Source organism: Aphelocoma coerulescens, chromosome 23, assembly GCF_041296385.1.
Source record: "Aphelocoma coerulescens isolate FSJ_1873_10779 chromosome 23, UR_Acoe_1.0, whole genome shotgun sequence".
NCBI lineage: Eukaryota > Metazoa > Chordata > Aves > Passeriformes > Corvidae > Aphelocoma > Aphelocoma coerulescens.
The window spans coordinates 5088094-5108460 of record NC_091036.1 but is presented as its reverse complement, the minus strand read 5'-3'; the positions used below and the strand labels follow the sequence as shown (position 1 = coordinate 5108460).

At 41.3% G+C, this 20367-nt stretch overlaps 1 protein-coding gene across 4 annotated transcripts in view; it reads left to right on the top strand.

The window, feature by feature from the left end:
• LOC138121866 (zinc finger MYM-type protein 4-like) overlaps nucleotides 1-20367 on the top strand; it is a 43315-nt gene that overhangs the window by 3690 nt on the left and 19258 nt on the right. For 2 of the 4 annotated variants that reach the window (XM_069035790.1, XM_069035789.1), the window contains exons 2-12: nucleotides 7507-7549; nucleotides 7946-8473; nucleotides 10014-10081; nucleotides 10648-10818; nucleotides 13491-13569; nucleotides 14279-14531; nucleotides 16325-16499; nucleotides 16609-16821; nucleotides 18812-18962; nucleotides 19622-19737; nucleotides 19856-20128. In XM_069035790.1, the coding sequence (XP_068891891.1) occupies nucleotides 7507-7549; nucleotides 7946-8473; nucleotides 10014-10081; nucleotides 10648-10818; nucleotides 13491-13569; nucleotides 14279-14531; nucleotides 16325-16499; nucleotides 16609-16821; nucleotides 18812-18962; nucleotides 19622-19737; nucleotides 19856-20128 (2070 nt within the window). The remainder of the gene's footprint in view (nucleotides 1-7506; nucleotides 7550-7945; nucleotides 8474-10013; nucleotides 10082-10647; nucleotides 10819-13490; nucleotides 13570-14278; nucleotides 14532-16324; nucleotides 16500-16608; nucleotides 16822-18811; nucleotides 18963-19621; nucleotides 19738-19855; nucleotides 20129-20367) is intronic. The other 2 variants (XM_069035792.1, XM_069035791.1) reach the window with 2 other exon arrangements.

The window sequence follows — 20367 nt, the reverse complement described above, 5'->3', positions numbered from 1 at the left end:
CTTTTCCTCTGGAAGTGCTCCTCAGAAATTTCAAGGGAAACAAAAAGTTCAAGAGACTGTAACTTGCTTTACCAAATTGGTATTGATCCAAAAATTATGTGATGTGTCTGTCCTTTCTGTAACTACTGATAGAAGAATGATGGTAATGTATTTAGTTTTTATTACCATGTTTCCTACTGCTATAGATAAATCTGTTTAATTTTAAAAGTAGCTTGAAGTATTATAGGGGTTACCTCTACATTAGATAGTTTTAAAGTGTTTTGTGTCTAATGACTTTGAATTTTTTCGTTAAAAATATATTATAACCAATTGCTATTATAACTAAAGTTTAATACATCAGATTTTTGGTGACAAAGCCAAGATTTTAATTCTACATTTGATACTTTTCTGTTTTGAGAGCTAGTCCACAGTCGCAGGGCAGGATAAATTGAGGCTGCCAGAATTCCTTAATTTCCTTTGGAAAGAGAGGAAACCTGAATCATTAGCCTAATAAACTAATGTTTAGTTGTCTAAATTTAGGTGAGAAGAACTTGAAACAGAATTAGCACAACTATACAGAGTTATTCCCACAGGAGACATTTTGGAGTACTTCCTTTTTCATTATAATTTTTTTAATAACTTATTTTTGTACTTTTGTGAATCTTGATATTTCTTAAAAGGGTTGAGAGTACATGAAAATATTTCATCTGTATTGAAATTCATCTTTAAATGGTGCTGTTTGCTCAGAAAGCTTTATGAAGTACAGTTAATGCAGACTGTTAACAGGATTTTATTGTGTTTCATTGTGGAAAAGGCAAAAAGGAAGCCAGAGTTAGGAAGGTACTTTGAAGAATGAAGTAGATATTTTATCTCTTTAAGGACAGAAATACTGAAATAGAGAGAATTGGATGTGCATCCAGGCTCTGCCATTTGCACCATCAATTGCTGCTGGCACTGAACTCTTAGGAGAAGGAAAGGACTTGCAGCACCTGATGGAGCTGAGCCAAATCACCAGTGTGGGGCTGGGAACACAAACCAGGCTGGGCAGGAGATGGTCCTGCTGTATTTGTCAATAAGCAAAAGGTGCTACAGTTGTAAATTTTCCCAATTTGTGCACAAAACCACCTTGTGGATTCCTTAATTGAGGACAGATTCTAATGACAAGCAGAGAACTTCAGTTTCAGACAGTTCGTTCTCTTTAAAATTAATTTACAGTGGGTTGGGGTTTTTTTCCTCCTATTAGTAATATAGCTAGTAGCAACTAATTACTAACATAGTTAATCATCTTATTGGAAGAGACACTGAGTAGAGTGATCTTCCTGAGATCTTCCTGAGTGATCTTCCTAGTGCTGCTCCTCCACCCTGGATTGTCACCCTTGGTACTTCTTAGTTGTATTCCATGGACTGGCTTTCCCTAAAAGCCACAGTGATGGCTCTCTCTTAATGAGCTTCTGAGATAAATGGAATTATGGGGATTTCATGCCTTGCAGAACATAATCTTCTCACTAGCCATACTTTTGAAAGCTTTGGCCAAAAGTACACATTTGTGATCTGGGCAGTGCTGGCCTGCTTGTGGAATCAGCTAAAATATGCAACTGAACTGAAACACTTGGTTTGGAGTAAGTAGCTACTGAGCATCACAGCATAAACATACATATTGTCACACAGACCCTGCTTTGATCTTGGGGATTTTTACATCCTTGTAATTTCTGTTTAGTCTTCCTGCCTTATGCTGTGAGAAACTGGAATTATTTTTATTTCAGCTTATTTACAGCCTTAGTGTAAGCAGAATCCCAGCCCTAGTGGTTGTTTGTGTCTTACCAGCAGCAGAGAAGTTCAGCATAGAGCCAGGGTGAGGTTTTGAGGGAAGAAGTTCTTTGTTTGAAAAGAAAGTCTTTCTTGTGGATGTCTTGGTTTGTTTGCTTGCTGTGTGGTTTGTGTGTGTTTCTTAATTTGCAAAGCCCAAAGATCAGCACATCAAAATCTTGTGTCTTTGCAAAGACCATTGCAAGCAAAATTTGTTGTTAGTAACAAATATTAGGGAGAAATTCTTCCCTGTGAGCATAGTGAAGCCCTGGCTCAGGGTGCCCAGAGAAGCTGTGGCTGTCCCTGGATCCCTGGAAGTGTCCAAGGCCAGGTTGGATGGGGCTTGGAGCAGTCTGGGATAGTGGAAGGTGTCCCTGCCCATGGCAGGGTTTGAAATGAGATTGTCTTAAGGTCCCTTCCAACCCAAACCAGTCTGGGATTCTGAGATTGCAAGGTGAAACCTTCACGTATGGAACTGCTTCCTTCTCAAACCATGATTTTGTGGGTGAATGGGAGAAGGGCTTGGATCCCACAGTGATTTTTGTAGATATAGATTAAACCCACCAATGTTCCAGAAAAAATAATGCTCACTGTGACTTCCTGTGTGTTTGACGGATTCACCTTGGCCCCATATAAGTTGTTAACAGTGTGCAGATTCTGTATGCATCATGGGTGGGTATGGAAAATATGAGATTTGTTTGGAATTGGCCTGTGAATATTCCAAAAGCCCAGGAATATCAGAAAAACCTGGTGATAGAAAGGGACGATAAACTTCCATGCTGAACTGCTCCCTGTGATTTCTGGTGAATTGTCCAGAATTCTTAAAACGCAGTAATGAAAGGGGAGCAGCACGTGCCTAAATCTTCTGTCCTGACACTTAAAAATTGAAGATGTGTGAGATGCAGGGTAAAACTGTATTTCTTGAACAGACTATAGGGAGCCACAAGGAGCTGGGAAATGCCTGGTTTTTAACGTGTACTGGAGCTTGTTTGGGATTTGCCTTTAAAAACTCCCATCACCATCTCCACTCTATTACCCTTAGACTAGATTAAAAATAATCTTTTCAAGTGTTCAACACGGCTCAGGGAAGCCTCAGACACTCAACCTGCTGAGCTCGTGCTCTCCCTCTCTCCAGAGGGACTCTGTGGCCATTCCCAGGTGGGAAGGTGCCCCGTGCCCGCGGTGGCGGGGGTCCCGGAGCCGGCTAGGGGGGGCTCTGCCAGCCCGGCCGCGCTCGGCTCTATGGCTGTGACCCCGCCGGGTTCTCTTCCTGCCGCAGCCCTTCTTTTCCTGTGGCAGGTATCTGCAGCAGCCTGGCTCTTTGTTACCCTCTCTCTTCCCTCCCCAGGTGCTCCCAAGGTATGAATCCCTAGGGCTGGCTGTGTTTCAGTGGGAAGCAGCTCCGGCAGGACCCGCTGCGTAATTCTGCACGTGCCGCGGAGTTTTCCGGTGGCAGAGGTGCAGCGCGGTTGGCTGGCTGCCCGGCATCCCTGCCAGGGACATGGCATGTGGAAAAGGTCAGGGGATGCTTCCTGACCTCACCCCACCTGCCTCAAGATTGAAATTTCAATTCCTTTTTAATTTTTTTTTTTTGTTTCAAATGGTGTCTTATCAGTTGAATGAATTCTGGAGTGGGGGTTATACTGTGCATAGAGGGACAAGGAAACTACAGGCAAACTGAGAATCATCTCTGACTATTTTTAATTGCAGTTCTCTTAACATCTGCTTCCTTTCCACAGTTTGCTTATGCATGCATTAAAATCTAGGATCAAACTTCAGATGCTTACTAGAAAGACATGTGTCTGTGTACAAAGTGGTTACGCTGTTTTATTTTTTAACAGAATTCTCTGTTTTGCATACAAAGCAATACTGCAGCCATAGGCAACTTGTCTGTTTATACTGCACAAAAATAATCTATGAATTGCTTGATTTATGGATACCATGGCAATGTTGAACACTGTTAAGGTATGGATCAGCTGTTCAGTTATTTCAAATTAGCACATTGTATTGAAGTGTAAACAGTGTCCTTCTGTCCCCCGCTCCCAGCAAAGGCAGGTTGGTGCTAAGGCTGTGTCAGTGCTCCCTTGGATTTTCATGTACCTCTATAAAAAAACAGTGATGTATCTGGTGGAATTTATTTTTTTAATAAAAGCAATGCTGTCTGTATTTATAGAGTAGTTTATTTTAAGCAAGTCACATTGCTTTCAGAAATACCTCATTGTTTTGCCACCATCTCTGTATTCTTACTTTATTTCATTTAATTCATTCATTTATTTGTTTTTTACAACCTGAGTAGGTAGAGCACTGCTTTGTGTGCAGTGCTAGCTAATGAGGCAGTCACTAACATATAGCCTAAAACATTGAATTTCACTAATACCAAACTCAATCTGCTCTGTATTGAACTCTTATGGAGTTAAATTATTAAAAACACCAAGAATTATTATTCTCTGGCAAATATTGGCCAAGGTGATGTAATGGAGGTATTTTAGAATATTGTATTACTGAGTTTGGTTTTACAACTGCAAGTGTGTTTTGAGGACTGAGTTGAAGAGTTGAAGCCTTAGCATTTGAACAGAAAACTCTCTGTTCCTGATACTTTCCTGTTGAAGTAATCAAGACTTAATGTGGGTTGTTGAGGTACCTCTCCTTAGATCTGGCAAAAGTGACCCAGAGGAAATGCCATCAGTTCCATGTTTGCCCCTCAAGTACATTTGCTCCACTCCTCACTAAATCTTAAAAAATCTGAGCAGAAGAAATAAAGGGAATTAAGGACGATGATGGCTAATGAAAGGAGGAAGCATGAGGTCTGGAGAGAGGGAATTGCCTTGCAGAATTGTAATAGAATAATATAGAAATAGTAAGTTGGGTGTTGTTGTTCACATTTCTGTGTGATACAAGACCATAATCCAGTTCAAAGCTAACATACATGATTGATTGAAGTGATCTGTTTTTATGTAACTGGTGATATACAACATTTCCTCCTGAGATGGCATTGAAAAAGACTGTAATAGCATTGGGGAAGGGACTAGAAGTGTATAGCTGAGAGAATACCCCACATTAATGCAGAAAATATATATATAAGCTCTAATTTCAGGGACAGTCCAGTTATAGACTTATAGAATGAGTAATTAATTGGGGATATATATATTTTGTGTGTGTGTGTGTAGATACATATGTGTACACACACACACAATCGTCCAAACACTTCCCCTGGTTTTCTTTGAATTTACACTATGTGGGAGTTCTGATGCTGTTCACAGTCAGAAACTAGATGGTGGCTTAGCTGTGGCTGCTGGTATTGTCAGATGCTGGAGTTCCTGGTTTATAAATATTTCCAGGGAACACTTTTGACCACAGATGCAGATCTTCCTCTGTACTCGAAAACCTTTTGAAAGAAGAAGATAATCCATGATGATCTTTTCTTTTGATAGCCTCACAAAATAATGAGTAAAGAAACAAAATAGGGTTGTTTTTTCCCCTAGGATGACCTTGTGTTTGGGAAGTGTCTTGGATTCCGTCCACGTAGATTGTAAATGCTTTCCAGCTTCTCCACAATATTTATGGGAGTCCCTAATGCTCTTGCAGGTGGCCCCTTGTGCTGACTTGCCTGTTAGTGTTTCTTTGCATGAAACAATCAGAGAGATCCACACTGCAAAATGTATCCTTTGCTAATAAGAGCATTCCTGGGGTTGTCAGCTGTTGGTGAAAGATTTGTTACCACCAGAAGAGGAGGAATACCTGAGATTAGAATGCGTAAGGCAACCAAGGTTGGATAGGACCTGGAATACTTTCCCACAGGTACTCTGGCTCTCAGAAGAGTTAAAGAATTACTTTGATACAAATCTGCTCTGAGAAAAGGATGAGCTCATGCTTCATCTCAGCTGAAAACTTCCTTCATCCTACCATCAAATTCTGTTGTGACATTTTTGGAGAGGATAGAGAATTACTGACAGGAAGCAAAAAAGGATTGAAAAAGGCCAGTGTAGAGTCAAGGACCTGGGCTATTGTTTTTGCCTTCCAAAACTTCATGCTCTGATATTATTATCAAATGGCAGCAAGTTTCTTTCCATGTTGTTCTCTAAAAGCAGCCCACCCCTGCTGTCCTTGTCCTCAGCAGCTTGTATGAGCACTCAGTATATCCAGTATTTATGGGGATTAGTGTTACACCTGTGTAAACTTAGTTGACTATGAATGGGCTTCTAGATCAACGTTAAACCTCCGTCTCCCAGACACACCTGAGATTCAGTACAGCAGGAACAGAGCTCAGGCCTTGCAAACCTTCCTGGGAGGTGTTTCTTTACTCTTTCTTCCCTGTAGATAATTACAGGAAGGAGACTTGCATTAGCCTTGTGGAACTGTCATTTTTGTTTGTTTGTTTTGGTTCTGTAATTCATTTTTCCAGCCTCACAGGTCTGCTCAGAGAAGCTAGAAAGTTCTGGTGCAGTATCCAACTGACTTGATGCCATGCTGGACAGATCCTCACTATTCCATGTGTGTTCAGTTAAGATGAAGGAGCTACCTTGTCTTTGTAGACCCACAAGTGGTATTGGAAAGGGACTTTTTGCCATCAAATGACCTCTGGGACAGTCTGTTGTCATCCTTTCCTAGAGCTGGCTGCTACCAAACAGATAGTTCCCATCACTGATAGTTCCCAGTCCTGAGAAATACTGGATTTATCAACTAAATTACTTGAGTTAAATGAAATTAGGGCTCATCCCTTTGCTATCAAATCCCATTACTTTCCCTAAGATGGCTTAAGAATTGCAGTGTGAGCAGGATCTACCAGGAAAGAAAGTATAGAGCTGGCAACGCAGAGAAAGGAGAGAGGGCTTAAATGAATTACTGTTATCGTTTGGGCAGAAAGGAAGGCTGCTAATGAGTTGGACATTCTGAAGGAAACTTTAATTATCCTTTTCCTGGCAGCATCTAAGCATGCCATCAACGTCAACATCTGTCAGAGGATGTTTAATGCAGGCAGGTGTTTGTGCAGCACTCAGTCTATCATCTGGTTCTTCTGTGCTTATGCTCACACTGACACTCATCATCTGTGTTGGGAAGTTAAGCATTACATTTTCCCGTTCCTGGAAAGAGGACATTCCCTGTAGGAGAGGTTCCATGGATCTGTGCAGACCATGGCAGTGGGAGCTGCATGTGCTCCTGGTTTTCATTTAGGATGTTCAGAGGGAATGAAGGCTCATAGAGGGTCAGGGCAGAATCTGTGGCCTTGACCTGGTACCAGTATCCCAGGTAGAAGAGAAAATTGACATTCCCTTCCCTCTCTCCTCTGGGAAGCAGCACTATTTCTAAATTTTCCTTGTGTGCCTTTTCTATGTATTCTGAACTCATTAGGGTAAGTGTGGCTTCTCAGTGATATAACAGTCTTAATTCATAAAAATTTGCTTGGGGGAAGGAAGGAAGGAAGGAAGGAAGGAAGGAAGGAAGGAAGGAAGGAAGGAAGGAAGGAAGGAAGGAAGGAAGGAAGGAAGGAAGGAAGGAAGGAAGGAAGGAAGGAAGGAAGGAAGGAAGGAAGGAAGGAAAGGAAGGAAGGAAAGGAAGGAAAGGAAGGAAGGAAAGGAAGGAAAGGAAGGAAGGAAGGAAGGAAGGAAGGAAGGAGGGAGGAATTGTGATCCTTCTGCTTGGTTATGGTTTTGATCAGATACTTTTTAGCAAAGTACACGGCAGCTGACCAAGACAATGACACAGTGCTTTCCTTTTTTACAGTTTGAAGATAAATCTGATGCGGTATTTGATATTACAGAAAAATGTAAGTATTTCTATTTATTCTCTAATGTCATAGTTTCACAAAGCATTTCTTGGAAGTCTCATTGCTGCTGAGCAAGACTGTCTTGCCCTCATCCCAAGCCCTTCCTGGTCATTCCCTCCTGCATTGCCTTCTCCACAAGTGCTACAAGTGAGGTGAATGGAAATTAGTGGTTTTTCTTTCTTTGTTGGTGTTACTCAGTTCAGCTTCTGCTTCAGAGTGGTGAGGGGGACCGAACCATTTCTGTCAGCAATGTTTCCACAGTAATGTTGGCCCAAGAAGGCTGAGAGTATTTGAGGAATTGCAGCGTCAGCCAGATTAGGACACTCACCCTTCTCCTTTGTTACACATGAAGTTGGTCAATTTTCTGACTGTTTACTGGGGTTTTTTTCTCCCTAGGTGGTGAAATTCTGGATGCAGAGATGTCTGAGGACGCTGACCACAACTTAACACCCGCCCTCGACAGCTTGTCTTATGGAGTACCGAATCGAGCAGGACCTGAAAATTCACTGCAGGGTGATGATCATGATTATTTTCTGAACTCTGGGGATCTTGCAGGCATACCTGTTGTTGGGAATGACAACGAAGATGATCAGAATTTCACTCCAAAAGACACTCTTTCTTCAGCAATTAATGATGAAGATCATCTGGAAGAGGGCAAGAGAGTTCCAGATCACGAACTGGACAGTGAAAAAGAAATTCAGGTTCAGAATGCAATCCAGAAGGATCTCACTTCCCCCTTTGAGCAGGGCCCTGTATTTAAATCACTTCGAAAAGATTTTAGCATAACACGAGATAATGGCAAAGAGACTTTTTCAGCAAAGGACAAGAATAGAGAAGGACATTTTCAAGAACGTGAAAAACGGTTGGAAAAAATCCCTAAAGATATGGATTCTAGATTGAAAAGCAATTTTCTTGACAAAGCAGGTAACTGTTGACATCATAGACCTGGCTGCCCAGCAAAAAGGAAGAAAGAACTAGAGAGAAATCAGCAATAGGGCTAATTATTAAAAACATCACCTTGTTGAAGAGAACAGAGAACAGGCAGAGCTGTGTGTAGGGGAGCATTTTATGAAGAACCCTGAAATCCAATGAACTCTTGTGTTAGGAGGAGGATTTGCAAAGGGCTTGACAGTGTTAGGGAGTTCTCATCCTCCACAGCTTGTTACAGGGCCTCAACATACCCTTTGTTGTTGTGGTTTCCTAAATCAAGCTGGGTGACAATTCAAGCTTCCTTTTGGTTTTTCTCACTGTTTTTTTATAGACCATGGAACGTCTTAAAAGAAAAGGTGATGAAGTTTAGGTTAAATTGATGGCCAGTAAAGATTTTTTGAGTGAAGTACCAGTTCTTCACTAATGCCTTGGCATTCAAAGCAGTATGGATTTGATAGTAGCATCAGGGAAAGGCTTGCTAGAAATGAGTTAGTGTCTGCAGGAACTAAGCCAGAACATAGCTTGAAATCTGCTTTTCCTGGGAGACTGCTCTCCTTCTTCCTCAAATACTTGTGTCTTGGACTTCATCCAGCCAACATGGAGAAAATCAAAGATGCCTAAAATCCCTTTCTCATTTGACAGTCACCATAATCTTGCTGCCCACGCACTTATTTTTGACTTCCCAAGCTCTGAAAGTTACAGTAGAACAGTGAATGAAGGAGTTAAGAATAACCAAGCAGGAACACATGATTTAATCTTATTCAGAAGAGGGAGGGTGAGCCAGCACGTGAGGGACTCCTGGCTGCTTGTTCACATTCACAGCTTACAGTTCTGAGATTTAATCTTTATATCTTCAGCAACAGCATCTTAAAATCAGTGCTTCCAGGTGGCACCAATGATAGAGAAGCAATAGAGATATTTTTTAAAATAAAGAAAAGTTACAGATGTATCTATTTTTATCTTCAGTTAGAAATCAAGGGAAGAATGTTTCTTTATTTCAGAAAGTTGTAAATACCTGCAGTTAAAAGATCAAGTAAAGTAGTCAGTAGTTGAAACCAGAATGATAAATGTTCATGGTAGCATCCAGTATCTAGGCTAATCCAAAGTTTTTAAATGATATATTCTAAAAAAGCAGAAGATGCTGTTTCCTGAGAAGAGTGGAAAAGGCAAAAGATCAGAACAGCAAAGAAAAAGCTGGAAGATTTTTCTCTGAAAAGTATTTGCTGTTTTAAATGTCAAAACAGGAGAGTTCAGAACCTGCTGGGGTGTGGAAAATTCTGAATGAACAATTTGCATCGGAAGTTTACAACTATTTTGATGGAATGGGAAAATAATGATCCAATAGAATAATAAAAAAAGTCAATCCTCTTTAGGGATTACCACCTTACTTGCAGGGAGGAGAAAGGGAGTAGTTTAATAGTGGTGAGGTGCTGTCAGACGCTGGGGTTGGGGAGCAGGATGAGACTCTGATAGTTTTAAAGGAAATGCATTGGAACCTGTATTCATTTCTATTTAATGTATATGTTTTCCTCAGTTCATAATCAAGTAGAAGAAACATTACGGACGCAGTTAGCGCCACAAACTCCAGAAACTAACTTCAGGGTAAGCTATAGATCTTTCAACCACTTTTGCAAGTGCAGCAATATGCTGTAGTAATTCAAAATACGTATTTTGTATTTGAGTGTAAATTTGAGTGTTAAGGAAACTGATCTTCTTACTCTTAGACATCTTTGCTACTTAAACAGTGCATATAATTTTGTAAAATTTTCCTGACCCTCTCTTTGGATTGAGGATTCTTTTGGTAGCCACTTTGCTGTTCAGCATGGTTGGAGTGACCGGTGAGCCGAACCTACAGCTGGATGCATCCACCTGACCTGCTGCCTTTTTTCCACATGAGCCAGGGAGCAGCTGTATCCACAGGAGACACTCCCAAACAACCAACTTACAGATCTGGGTGGCTTCTGCTTTGGCCAGAGGAGTGGAAAGCATTGGGGGTGGGATGAGAGAGGGGGCTGCAGGGAGGCTGAGGCAGCAGCTGCTGCCCAGCATTTCTCCCACCTTGTCAGGACCCAAATCTCTTGGTCTGCAACACAAACTCCCCTTGGCAGCAGCCCAACTCCTCATGGCAGATGCAGGAGGGTGAATTCTTTTTCATATTATTGTTTCAGGAGTCTAGCTACCTATTTTCTAGTAAGGAATCTATTGGACAAGAGCTGGGGAATTCCTTTGCACCAAATATTAGAATTAAGAAGGAGCCTTTGGATGACGAATATGCTAAAGCTATGGCCCCACAGCAGGGACTATTAGACAAAATTAAAGATGAACCTGGTAATTCTGAGGTAAGTTTCCCATTGCATTTCTCATTTTGGTCTGACAGCTGACCGCTTAAGCTGAACATAAATTCAGCAATTTATTTGGTTTGTTGACCGAAATTTAACTTGAAGAACATAGTTTAGTAGAAGGATTTTTCCCTCTTACACTGCGATGAAACCCACCCCCCCCAACTTTTTGATGTCTTGTTACCTTGTCTCTGAAAATGTTTTGCTTTTCAGTCAGAAACAAAGCCAAAAACTTCTGTTATTAAATCTGTGGCAACATAGACACTTTATCTAACTAGGAAATAAACTGTAAATCACATTTTCTTAAATACCTTATGAGTAGTCACAATTAGAGATATGAATTAAAGCAGTGCTATTGCTGCGACTCTCTTCTTAAAAGCTGCCTTTGCAAGCACAGTAGTTTGTTCTTGTTTTAAATTAACACTTAAAGGTCTTAGGAAAATATTTAAATACTTACACATCAGTGAAGTCAAAGTTTAAGTCACTTTCTCACTCAAGACTGACATTTTTTGTGATGATACAGGTAAAGCTCAGACCTGGAGAAGGTCTGACCAACGGATTGAGCGGTGCTGGGGCCACGATTGCTGAGCTCCAGCCAGTCTCTGTGCTGCTGGTTTGCTGTGTGACAATTCCTGTGTCCTCACTGCTCATATCTGGGTTACATGTCAGACTTTATATGTTAAAGGTGTGCAAAACTTCCCAAAGTGATCCATCCCCTTGCACCGACACGAGAGCGTTGGTGTTCCTGTGCAGGTGTTAGTTTTTAGCATCAGTCTTTGTCCTTCTGCTAAACCTCCTCTGCTGTCCAGGCCTGTCTTCCCAGCACTTTTTCTTCTTTTCCCATAATACTCTCAATAAGATAAAGAAGTAAAGTATTTGCAACTTCAGATTTTACTGTCCTCCTGATTTGTTCAGTCTCTGTGGGGTTGTTTGGGTTTATTTTTCCTTGAACCTATAGAATGTCAAACCACGTGTAGATTAGTTAAATCTGTCTCTTCTTTTGTCCTCCCAAGATGGCATCTGCTGTGTGGATTTGTGTGGAATGCAAGGCGAGATGTCTGTGGTTATCAAAGATCAGATTAATAAGTAAAAATGAAGACTTGAAGAATTTAAATGTCAAATATCGTATGGTTCAAAATATTCCTTCCTGGAGTAAAATCCTGTGATTATCAACTCTGCCTGATACTGGAAAAGTAGGAGAACTGAGTTCATTTTGTTTTGCTTTAGATTGGAATTAATATGGGGGGGGATTTTATGGATTTTTTTTAATATTTCCTGAAAGATAAGAGCATTTCTTGCTGTAACCAATAGTTGGAGCTGAAGGTTTTTGGCTTTCAGCACTGCTACGCTGCTGTGAAACTGCTTGATCATGCACAGTTGATGTCAGGATTTGCCTCCATTTCTTTTCCTACTCTTGACTAAGGATACAATTGCAGTTAAAGTGCTTAAGAAACTGTATGTCTGCAAATGATTAGTTTTTAAATAATAAAAAATGGTGCTTGAGAATCTTATCACAGCATGCCCATACCCAGCTTAGAGCTTCTCTTACCTGAGATTTGATTGTTTCAGTCTGATGGTTCACGTGATCAAGGAATACCATTGCCTGTTCTCCTGGGAAACCTGTTGAGAAATAGTTTGGTTGTCCAGTATAGAAACTTCCAATCTTCCCACAGGAATAAGAGGAGTGCTCAGATTGAGCATGTGCTCAGTGGAGGCTGTTGTGGGATTTGGGAGCTGGCAGAAGCTGGGGGAGCATCTCGCTGCCACTGGGAAGGGAGAGCTTCCTTTTGCTTAGTGATTCTGAATTGGCTTCCCTGGCAGCCAGGCAGCAACTGTGAATTTAGCTCAGTCATAACATGACATCATGCCTCACTACTCCCAAACGACTGTAAGTAGGCTAAATCTTATCATCTCTCTAGTTCCAAGAGATTATGCTTTTCAGCCTATTAAGATTTACATGTGGAGTGTTCCAAGCTGCTTTCTGGCTCAGATTTCTAGGGAGAGCAGGGGCAGGAAGCGTGGTGTCAGTGTGAATAGCTGCTGGGGACTAAGCCAGTCATTTATAGCATGTCAGCTATTCCACCAGCAGCTGTCCAGGGATTTTCTCATCCTGTACCAAATGTGAGGTGATTCCCCTCTCGCTGGAGCTGGGACTGTGATAGTCTGGCCCTGGTGGTGCCAGCCTTGGTCTGCTGCAAAGCTTCACCTTAGGCTGCTCCAAGGTCCCAACTCTTGGGTAAGACAGCTGCTCCCCAGCAGGGTCCCAGCTCTATTTCATTGCTACCCTCCATCAATGTGAAGATGAAGCTTCTTTCCCAGAACAGTGGCAAGGGCTGCAAAAACGCTTCCAGATGGAGAGTTTGAGTGGAAAGCAGAGATTTCCTTAAGCTTTGGCTGGATTCTGAGGTGTCTTGGAGTGCAGCTGGAGAGGGGAATGCAGCAGGCAGCCCCACTTGTCCATTTGTGCCCCCTCAGGTGTGCTTTGCTGTGGAGCTCTGAGCAGGAGCTGTGTGTGGTGCTCACACAGCAACACTTGTCACCCGGCCTTCGGAGCAGGCCTAGGACACCCACTCTTCCCTGAGGTTCAATGCAGCATTGTGAAAGAATGGAAGTCATGTAACCTGTTATTACATGTGTGTATTTGTTCTCCTTTTCTTTTCCCTTTGTTTTAGGAGTACGGCCAACAGCCAAAATCTCAGGAAGGGGAGCTGAAAATCAGTGCTGTATTTTCAGTCAGTGGCAATCCTCTTGGTAAGGAATAGGCAAGACTAACTTCATTTAAATCTGTAAAATGTGTCACCTTTGCAAATAGTCTTGCAGGTCATTCTGCATTTCATTCACTGTGTCTCATCCCAGTAGGAATGAAGAACTAGTTTGGTTTAGAGAGAATGAAATTGAGATTATAAAATAATTGTTTTCGAGGCATAGGAAAATAGAATGTGAAATGCATAGGAGAACTGAATGTGTTAAATAGTCTTAAGCTGAAGGAGGGCAAGTTTAGATTAGGCCTCAGAAAAAAATTGTTCCCTGTGAGGGTGGCGAGGCCCTGGCATAAGGTGCCCAGAGAAGCTGTGGCAACCCCATCCCTGCAAGTGTCCAAGGCCAGGTTGGATGGGGCTTGGAGCAACCTGGGACAGTGGAAGGCGTCCCTGCCCACGGCAGGGGACAGAATGAGATGAGCTTTAAGGTCCCTCCCAACCCAAACCATTCTATGATTCCATGAAAGGGGTATTGAAAGTGCATTCTCCATCTTCAGAGTAGTTATAAAAATCTGCCATGCAGAAAACCAGCACAGGGCATGTATTAGTGGGGAGTTCATCTGCTATTTGATTCTCCTCTAGACCCTGACAAGCCAAATAAAGACATGAGCCTTGTGCTTGCCCCTGCACACCAGTGAGGTCTGTGTAATAGATACGTAACACTTACTCTGTGTTTTCTCTGTGTGGGTTTTTTTTTTTAGTTCCACAGCTGTCATCAGGTTTCCAGCCTGCTGTGGCATCCTCTGGCATGAGTAAAATGCTTCCCTCAGTTCCAAGCACAGCTATTCGGGTTTCCTGCTCTGGCTGTAAAAAAATCCTGCAGAAGGGGCAAACTGCCTACCAGAGGAAAGGCTCAACCCAGCTCTTCTGCTCCACACTGTGCCTCACTGGATACACCATTCCAGCTTCTCGCCCACCAGCTTCTACCAAGAAAACCTGCTCAAGCTGCTCAAAGTAGGACAGTGCTTTAATTTGTTCTACTAATAATTGATATTCAAGCAGATAATGAAAGGCTTCGGTTCTGTTCTTGTGCCCCTTGCTGTGTCGGTAGCACTGCTCCTGTTATGCTTCCCTTCAAAAATTGGTGGCTGATGCTGTTCCTTATTAATTGGTCTGTTTGCTTGCAGTTCCATTTCCTTAATTGGGTTTTACATACACATAGATTTAAAAGCCTCTGTGGTGCAGAATGCATCTTCTCTTTTGTTTGGTTTAAATGAGCCAAATACGAAAAACTGTATTTCAAAAGGTCCCACGTTTTCTTGCCATTTCAAAATGTCATTGCAATCTCAAAACTACTAACAAGAGTACATTTTCAAAAAGTATTTTATGCATTATTTCTTCTAGAGGAAAATAGATTTATGAATCCCTAAAATGAAGCAGAACATGGGTGAGTTAATGTATTCAAGGCAGAATATTTCCTTAGATTCTAAAAAAATTAACTTTTCATTCAGGCTCTATTATGTGATGTTAGCTTTCTGTAGGTCTTAGATTTTCTAACTACATCACTGCTGCTTTCATAACATGTAGAGAGATTATATTTATTGAGAATTGATTTTTTTAGGTAATGGGAGTTTCAGCCCCCAAATCAGTTACTTTCTACCTAGGCCTGGAGTGGAAACGTGAGGTTGGGCTTTTTTGAGCCTACTTGGACAAAATAATTTAGAAAATACATACATTTTCCACAGTCCTGCTGGCTACACAGTCACAAATCTTCAGCTCTGAAAGCATTTTAATTATTATAATTTTTTTGTTCATTTGTATTATGTCCAAATTAGCAAAAGGAGACCTTTGTGGCTGGCTCTGTAAGATGTCATTGCTGTACATTCACTTGAGGCAAATAATTTCCAGGCTGATCGTGCTACAGTCTGTTTATAGAGAATTATTCATATGTATTATTTTTAGTTATGAAAGTTACTTTGCCAAAGGAATGCTGCTTTGTTCATCATTTCTTCGACAACAAATTTATTGCTTTAAGTTTTACAATGGCAACTGAACTTAAACTTGAGGTTTCAATTAATTATTCTTTTCACTTGCTGCCTTACTGTGAAATGGCCTTGTAACAAAGTTTATAAGCCTTGGCTGTAATTTGTATTTATTCTGTTGAAAAATGGGTTACCTCTGACAGGACAAGTGAGAAGGAGGCATCCTTCCAAGCAAGGAAGTTATATAAGTATTTTCTCCTAGTTTTTTGACTTCAGGGCTTCGAAACTTTTCTGTGAGGGACTGTTTTGAAAGGGAGAAGAAATAAGGAGAAAGTTCAGTGTGTTAAATCCATCAACAAATAAACAAAGTTCAAGATGGGAGATAAAAAAGTTAAAATACTCATCAGACCATGGTGGACTGAACTAATGGTGATTAGAAATTGTGGTCTTTCATTTTTCCCCTACCCCCTTATTTGTTAAAAGGAATTATTCCACATATCTTGCTTTCTAAATTTTTTGTTAACAAAGACTGTGCAAAACAGTTGCTTTCTCCTTAATGATAGAGCTTGTTCTCTTTATAGGCCACTTCTAGGTCCAGGTACAAAATGTTTCACAAAATACCTACTTAAGAATCGTACTTCTTACCTGTTTTCCTAATAGGAAAGGAAAAATGAAGTCAGATACTTAGCAAAAAATAAGGGTTTAAATTAAATGGATCCACCGTCTCCTGGAGAATGTTTAGTCTCCAGAATAAGCAAGAACAGCAAATTGACATGAAACCAACATTAATCCTTTACCTCTGTGTTTGTTTTTCTTTTTCCATAGAGAAATTCTAAATCCAAAGGATGTAATCACTGCCCAGTTTGACAACACTGACTCCAGTAAGGATTTCTGCAGCCAGTCTTGTCTGTCCACATTTGAACTGAAAAGGAAACCTATTGTCACTATCCACACCAACAGCATTTCCAGCAAGTGCAGCATGTGCCAGAAGAATGCAGTGGTAATTGCTGATTTCCTCATTTGAATTTCTTTAGCTCAGCACAGCCTGCTGTCTCAGACATGAGCACACATATTCTTTCACTCCTTGCTGTATATTCCTTTTCTTCCAGATCAGGCACGAGGTGAATTACCAGAACGTGGTGCACAAGCTCTGCAGCGACGCCTGTTTCTCCCAGTTCCGCTCGGCCAACAACCTGACCATGAACTGCTGTGAATATTGTGGAGGATACTGCTACAGTGGCTCTGGCCAGTGTCATGTCCTGCAGATTGAGGGACAGTCCAAAAAGTTCTGCAGTTCCGTGTGTGTGACAGCTTACAAGCAGGTACCTGTGATGGGACAAGAGGGAATGGATTCCCACTGCCAGAGGCCAGGGTTAGGTGGGATATTGGGAAGAAATTCTTCCCTGTGACAGTGGGGAGGCCCTGGCACAGGTTGCCCAGAGAAGCTGTGGCTGCCCCTGGATCCCTGGAAGTGTCCAAGGCCAGGTTGGGCAGGGCTTGGAGCAGCCTGGGACAGTGGAAAGTGTCCCTGCCCACGGCAGGGGGTGGCACTGGATGAGCTTTAAGGTCCCTTCCAACCCAAAACATTCTGGGATTCCATGATTCTGTATTTGGACAAAATACTAAAAATAGTATCCATCTAATTTTTGATTAGATTTTGGATGTTTTAAGAAACACCCAATTTCCTAGTTGATTTTTTCTATTATTGTATTCATCTAAGGTAACTGCTTTTGTCATTACACAGAATAACAGAACCATTAAGGTTGGAAAAGCCCTCCAAGATCATCAAGTCCAACCTTCAACCAAATACCCCAATGCCTACAAAGTGTCACAGGTCAAAGTGGGTTTTGAGCACTTCCAAGAATGATAATTTGCTGCTTGATCTTTGCCCAAATGTGCTGCTCTGTTTTTCCCTCACCACTGGGCCAGCTACCAGAGGATTCCAGTGTGGGAGAAGGCGTGGTGGGACCCCCCAGCAACAGCCCACTGTGACTGTTTTCAGCCTTGAGATGCTCCCTGTTTTAAAGAGCATTCTTTATTAAATTGTAGCCTTTGAATTAAGTGGAGAGGAAAAGTAATAATTAGTTGATAATTATGATTTTAACTTTTAAACTTTTCATATTTATTTTTGATTATAATGGATCCTCTTGAAGACCTGAGCATTTAAAAGAACCTTAATTTACTATAATAACTCAATTATTTTTGAATTACTTATTTTAATGAAATTACTTTAGGAAAAATTGCCCTCTGATAAAAGAGTGTAGCTTCATTTTGTGACTTGACTCTGCTGTCCCATTATCCAGGCCACTTAGGCCAAGAAAGGCCTAATGAATTAAAAAAAAAAAAAAAAAAAAGGTAAATGTATTTCATCCAGAAAATTGCCTTCAGAATTAGTTGTCCTCTGAAACAAATCTGGAAATAAAATTAAATAAGCTGGAAAGGTTTTCATGCTGCTTTTATATCACACATCAAAACCCCATATGTGATAGTTCTCTTGAAAATCCAGTATGTTCAAAGCTTATAAGGTTAAATCAAATCTATTTTTAATTGATTTTTAAACAGCATTAAGCTCAATTGTCAGGTACATTCTGATAGTTTCTGGAGGTTTGTGGGTGTTTTTAAATCCCTAAAAGCTTGTACTTTTTTCTGTCCTGTGAAGAGCTGGAATAGCTGGTGATAGACCAAAGTGCATTTTTAAGGCTGTCATACTAAAAGAATCTGGTGCACTAATTCTCAAAGTTTTTTCCAAAACTTAAAGACCTTCAAAACCTTAAACTCAGAAAATGTGTCTATGAAAGTCAGGCTTTTCCCTGTGTCTCTCTTCAAAAGCCATTTGTGGACCATACACTGGAAACTGTGATTATTACTAGCAGATGGATCTCTTTCCCATTTTGCTACCAGACATCATCACAGGACCTGCTTCTCCCTGTTCCTTGTTTCCTCATCTGTTCAGAGGGAAAACTGCTTACATACACAGCTGATGCATTAAAAATCATAAGCAAAATGTCAATTCTCAGCAAGATGTTTGAAGTTGTCTGATACAAGGTGCTGATCCGTGCTAGTCCAACCTGTAGTGATGTTTGCAGTGGAGGCCTTTGCCCAGACAGCCTGGTACTGGTTCAAGTGGCCTGGGAAGGTACTCAAACAAGAGCTCAAATCAGTGTATCTGCACCATAAATAACAGAGCTGTAAAACAAGTGCTGTTTCAAGCACACCAGCACGTTTTGTAAATGTTTCCTATATTAGCAACAATTTCCAGGTTAATAAAAATGCCGAGTTTCAAATGAACACCCAGCTTCTGTGTTTCCACAGAAGTCAGCTAAAATTACACCCTGCACACTGTGTAAATCTCTGAGATCTTCAGCTGAGATGGTGGAGTGCACAAATAACTTGGGGAAGACGGACCTGTTTTGTTCTGTTAACTGTTTGTCAGCATACAGAGTAAAAATGGTCACTTCTTCAGGTAAGCTTATCCTTTTACTTCTATAGAAACTTAATTTTGTGTGGATCATTTCCAAACTTTATTTGTCTTGAAAGTTAAGGCCAATATTCTTTTTTTGGGAGGGTGGGAAGTGTTTTTTTTTTTTTAAAGGGAAGTGCTGAGATGGGAATGTAAGGACATTCTACCATAGATAAATGTAGCAGTGACAGTACAGCCATTTCAGTTTAGGTTTTAGGTAAACATGGTAACCAACCTTAAATCTATTTTTTTGCTCTTACAAGTGCAGCTGGTGGGTTTCCCAGCTAGACAAACCTCTTGTGTGGACATGTGCCATGCCACTGCTGGGACTCTTCTGCCCCTTGTTCCTGGGGGTGATCAGCTTTGTTACTTCTGCCCAGTGTTGCATGGAGCAAGGCAAACATTTTCAGCTATTTTTCATGTGGAAATAGAAAAATGCTTACTGACATCCTAGGGATACTGGGAGATTAATTAAATTTCTGGCAAGCAACAGGCACAGCAGCTGCAGTGTCTGTTTCTGAATCTGTGGAAACGTCGTCTTGGGCTTCTGTCTGTGCCTTGGCTCGTCATTCAGACTCTGTTTTTGTATGCACGGTGCAAAATTAGCTGCAATACAACTTGATGTTGCATAAATCACTTTTTCTTCTCTGTTTCACCCTCAGGTGTTCAAGTTCAGTGCAACAGCTGTAAAACCTCAGCAAACCCTCAGTATCACTTGGCTATGTCAGATGGGAGCATACGCAATTTTTGCAGCTACAATTGTGTAGTAGCTTTTCAGGTGTGACATCTAGGATTTCTTCTTAGCTGAATTAACAGAATGCTAAATTGCTAGTGGAAATACCCAGGTGCAAGATGTAACCCTGTAAAATAAAGTCTATCTGTTTGCTTTCCCACAGAATCTGTTCAACAAACCTGCAGGACCAAACTCCTCGGTGGTGCCCCAGTCACAGGGCCAGGTCGTTGTGAGCATCCCCTCGGGGACAGTGGTCTCAGCCAGTGGCACCACCTCGACCGTGTCCCCCAGCTCCACGAGCACCTCGGCTGCAGCAGGGCTCCAGAGGTTGGCTGCCCAGTGCCAGCAGGTCACTTTTACCCGCTCTGTTGTGAAAATCAAGTGTCAGCACTGTAACAGATCATTTGCCACCAAACCGGAGCTGCTTGACTACAAGGTAATAAAGATTCGGCCTTTTCAAGCTCTTTTTTTCACAGCAGAATCCCAAGAAATTGTAGTTTGTATGCACTGGTCTGTCAGTACTGCTTTGTTGCTTGCAAAGACTTGCTATGGAGGGTTTTGAAACTGATTTGGTATCATTTAACCAATATGAAATTAATAGTGATACTAGCTCCATGATCTTAAAACCAGAAAAAAAACCTCCAAAAAAACCCCAAACCAAATGATTGCCTGGCT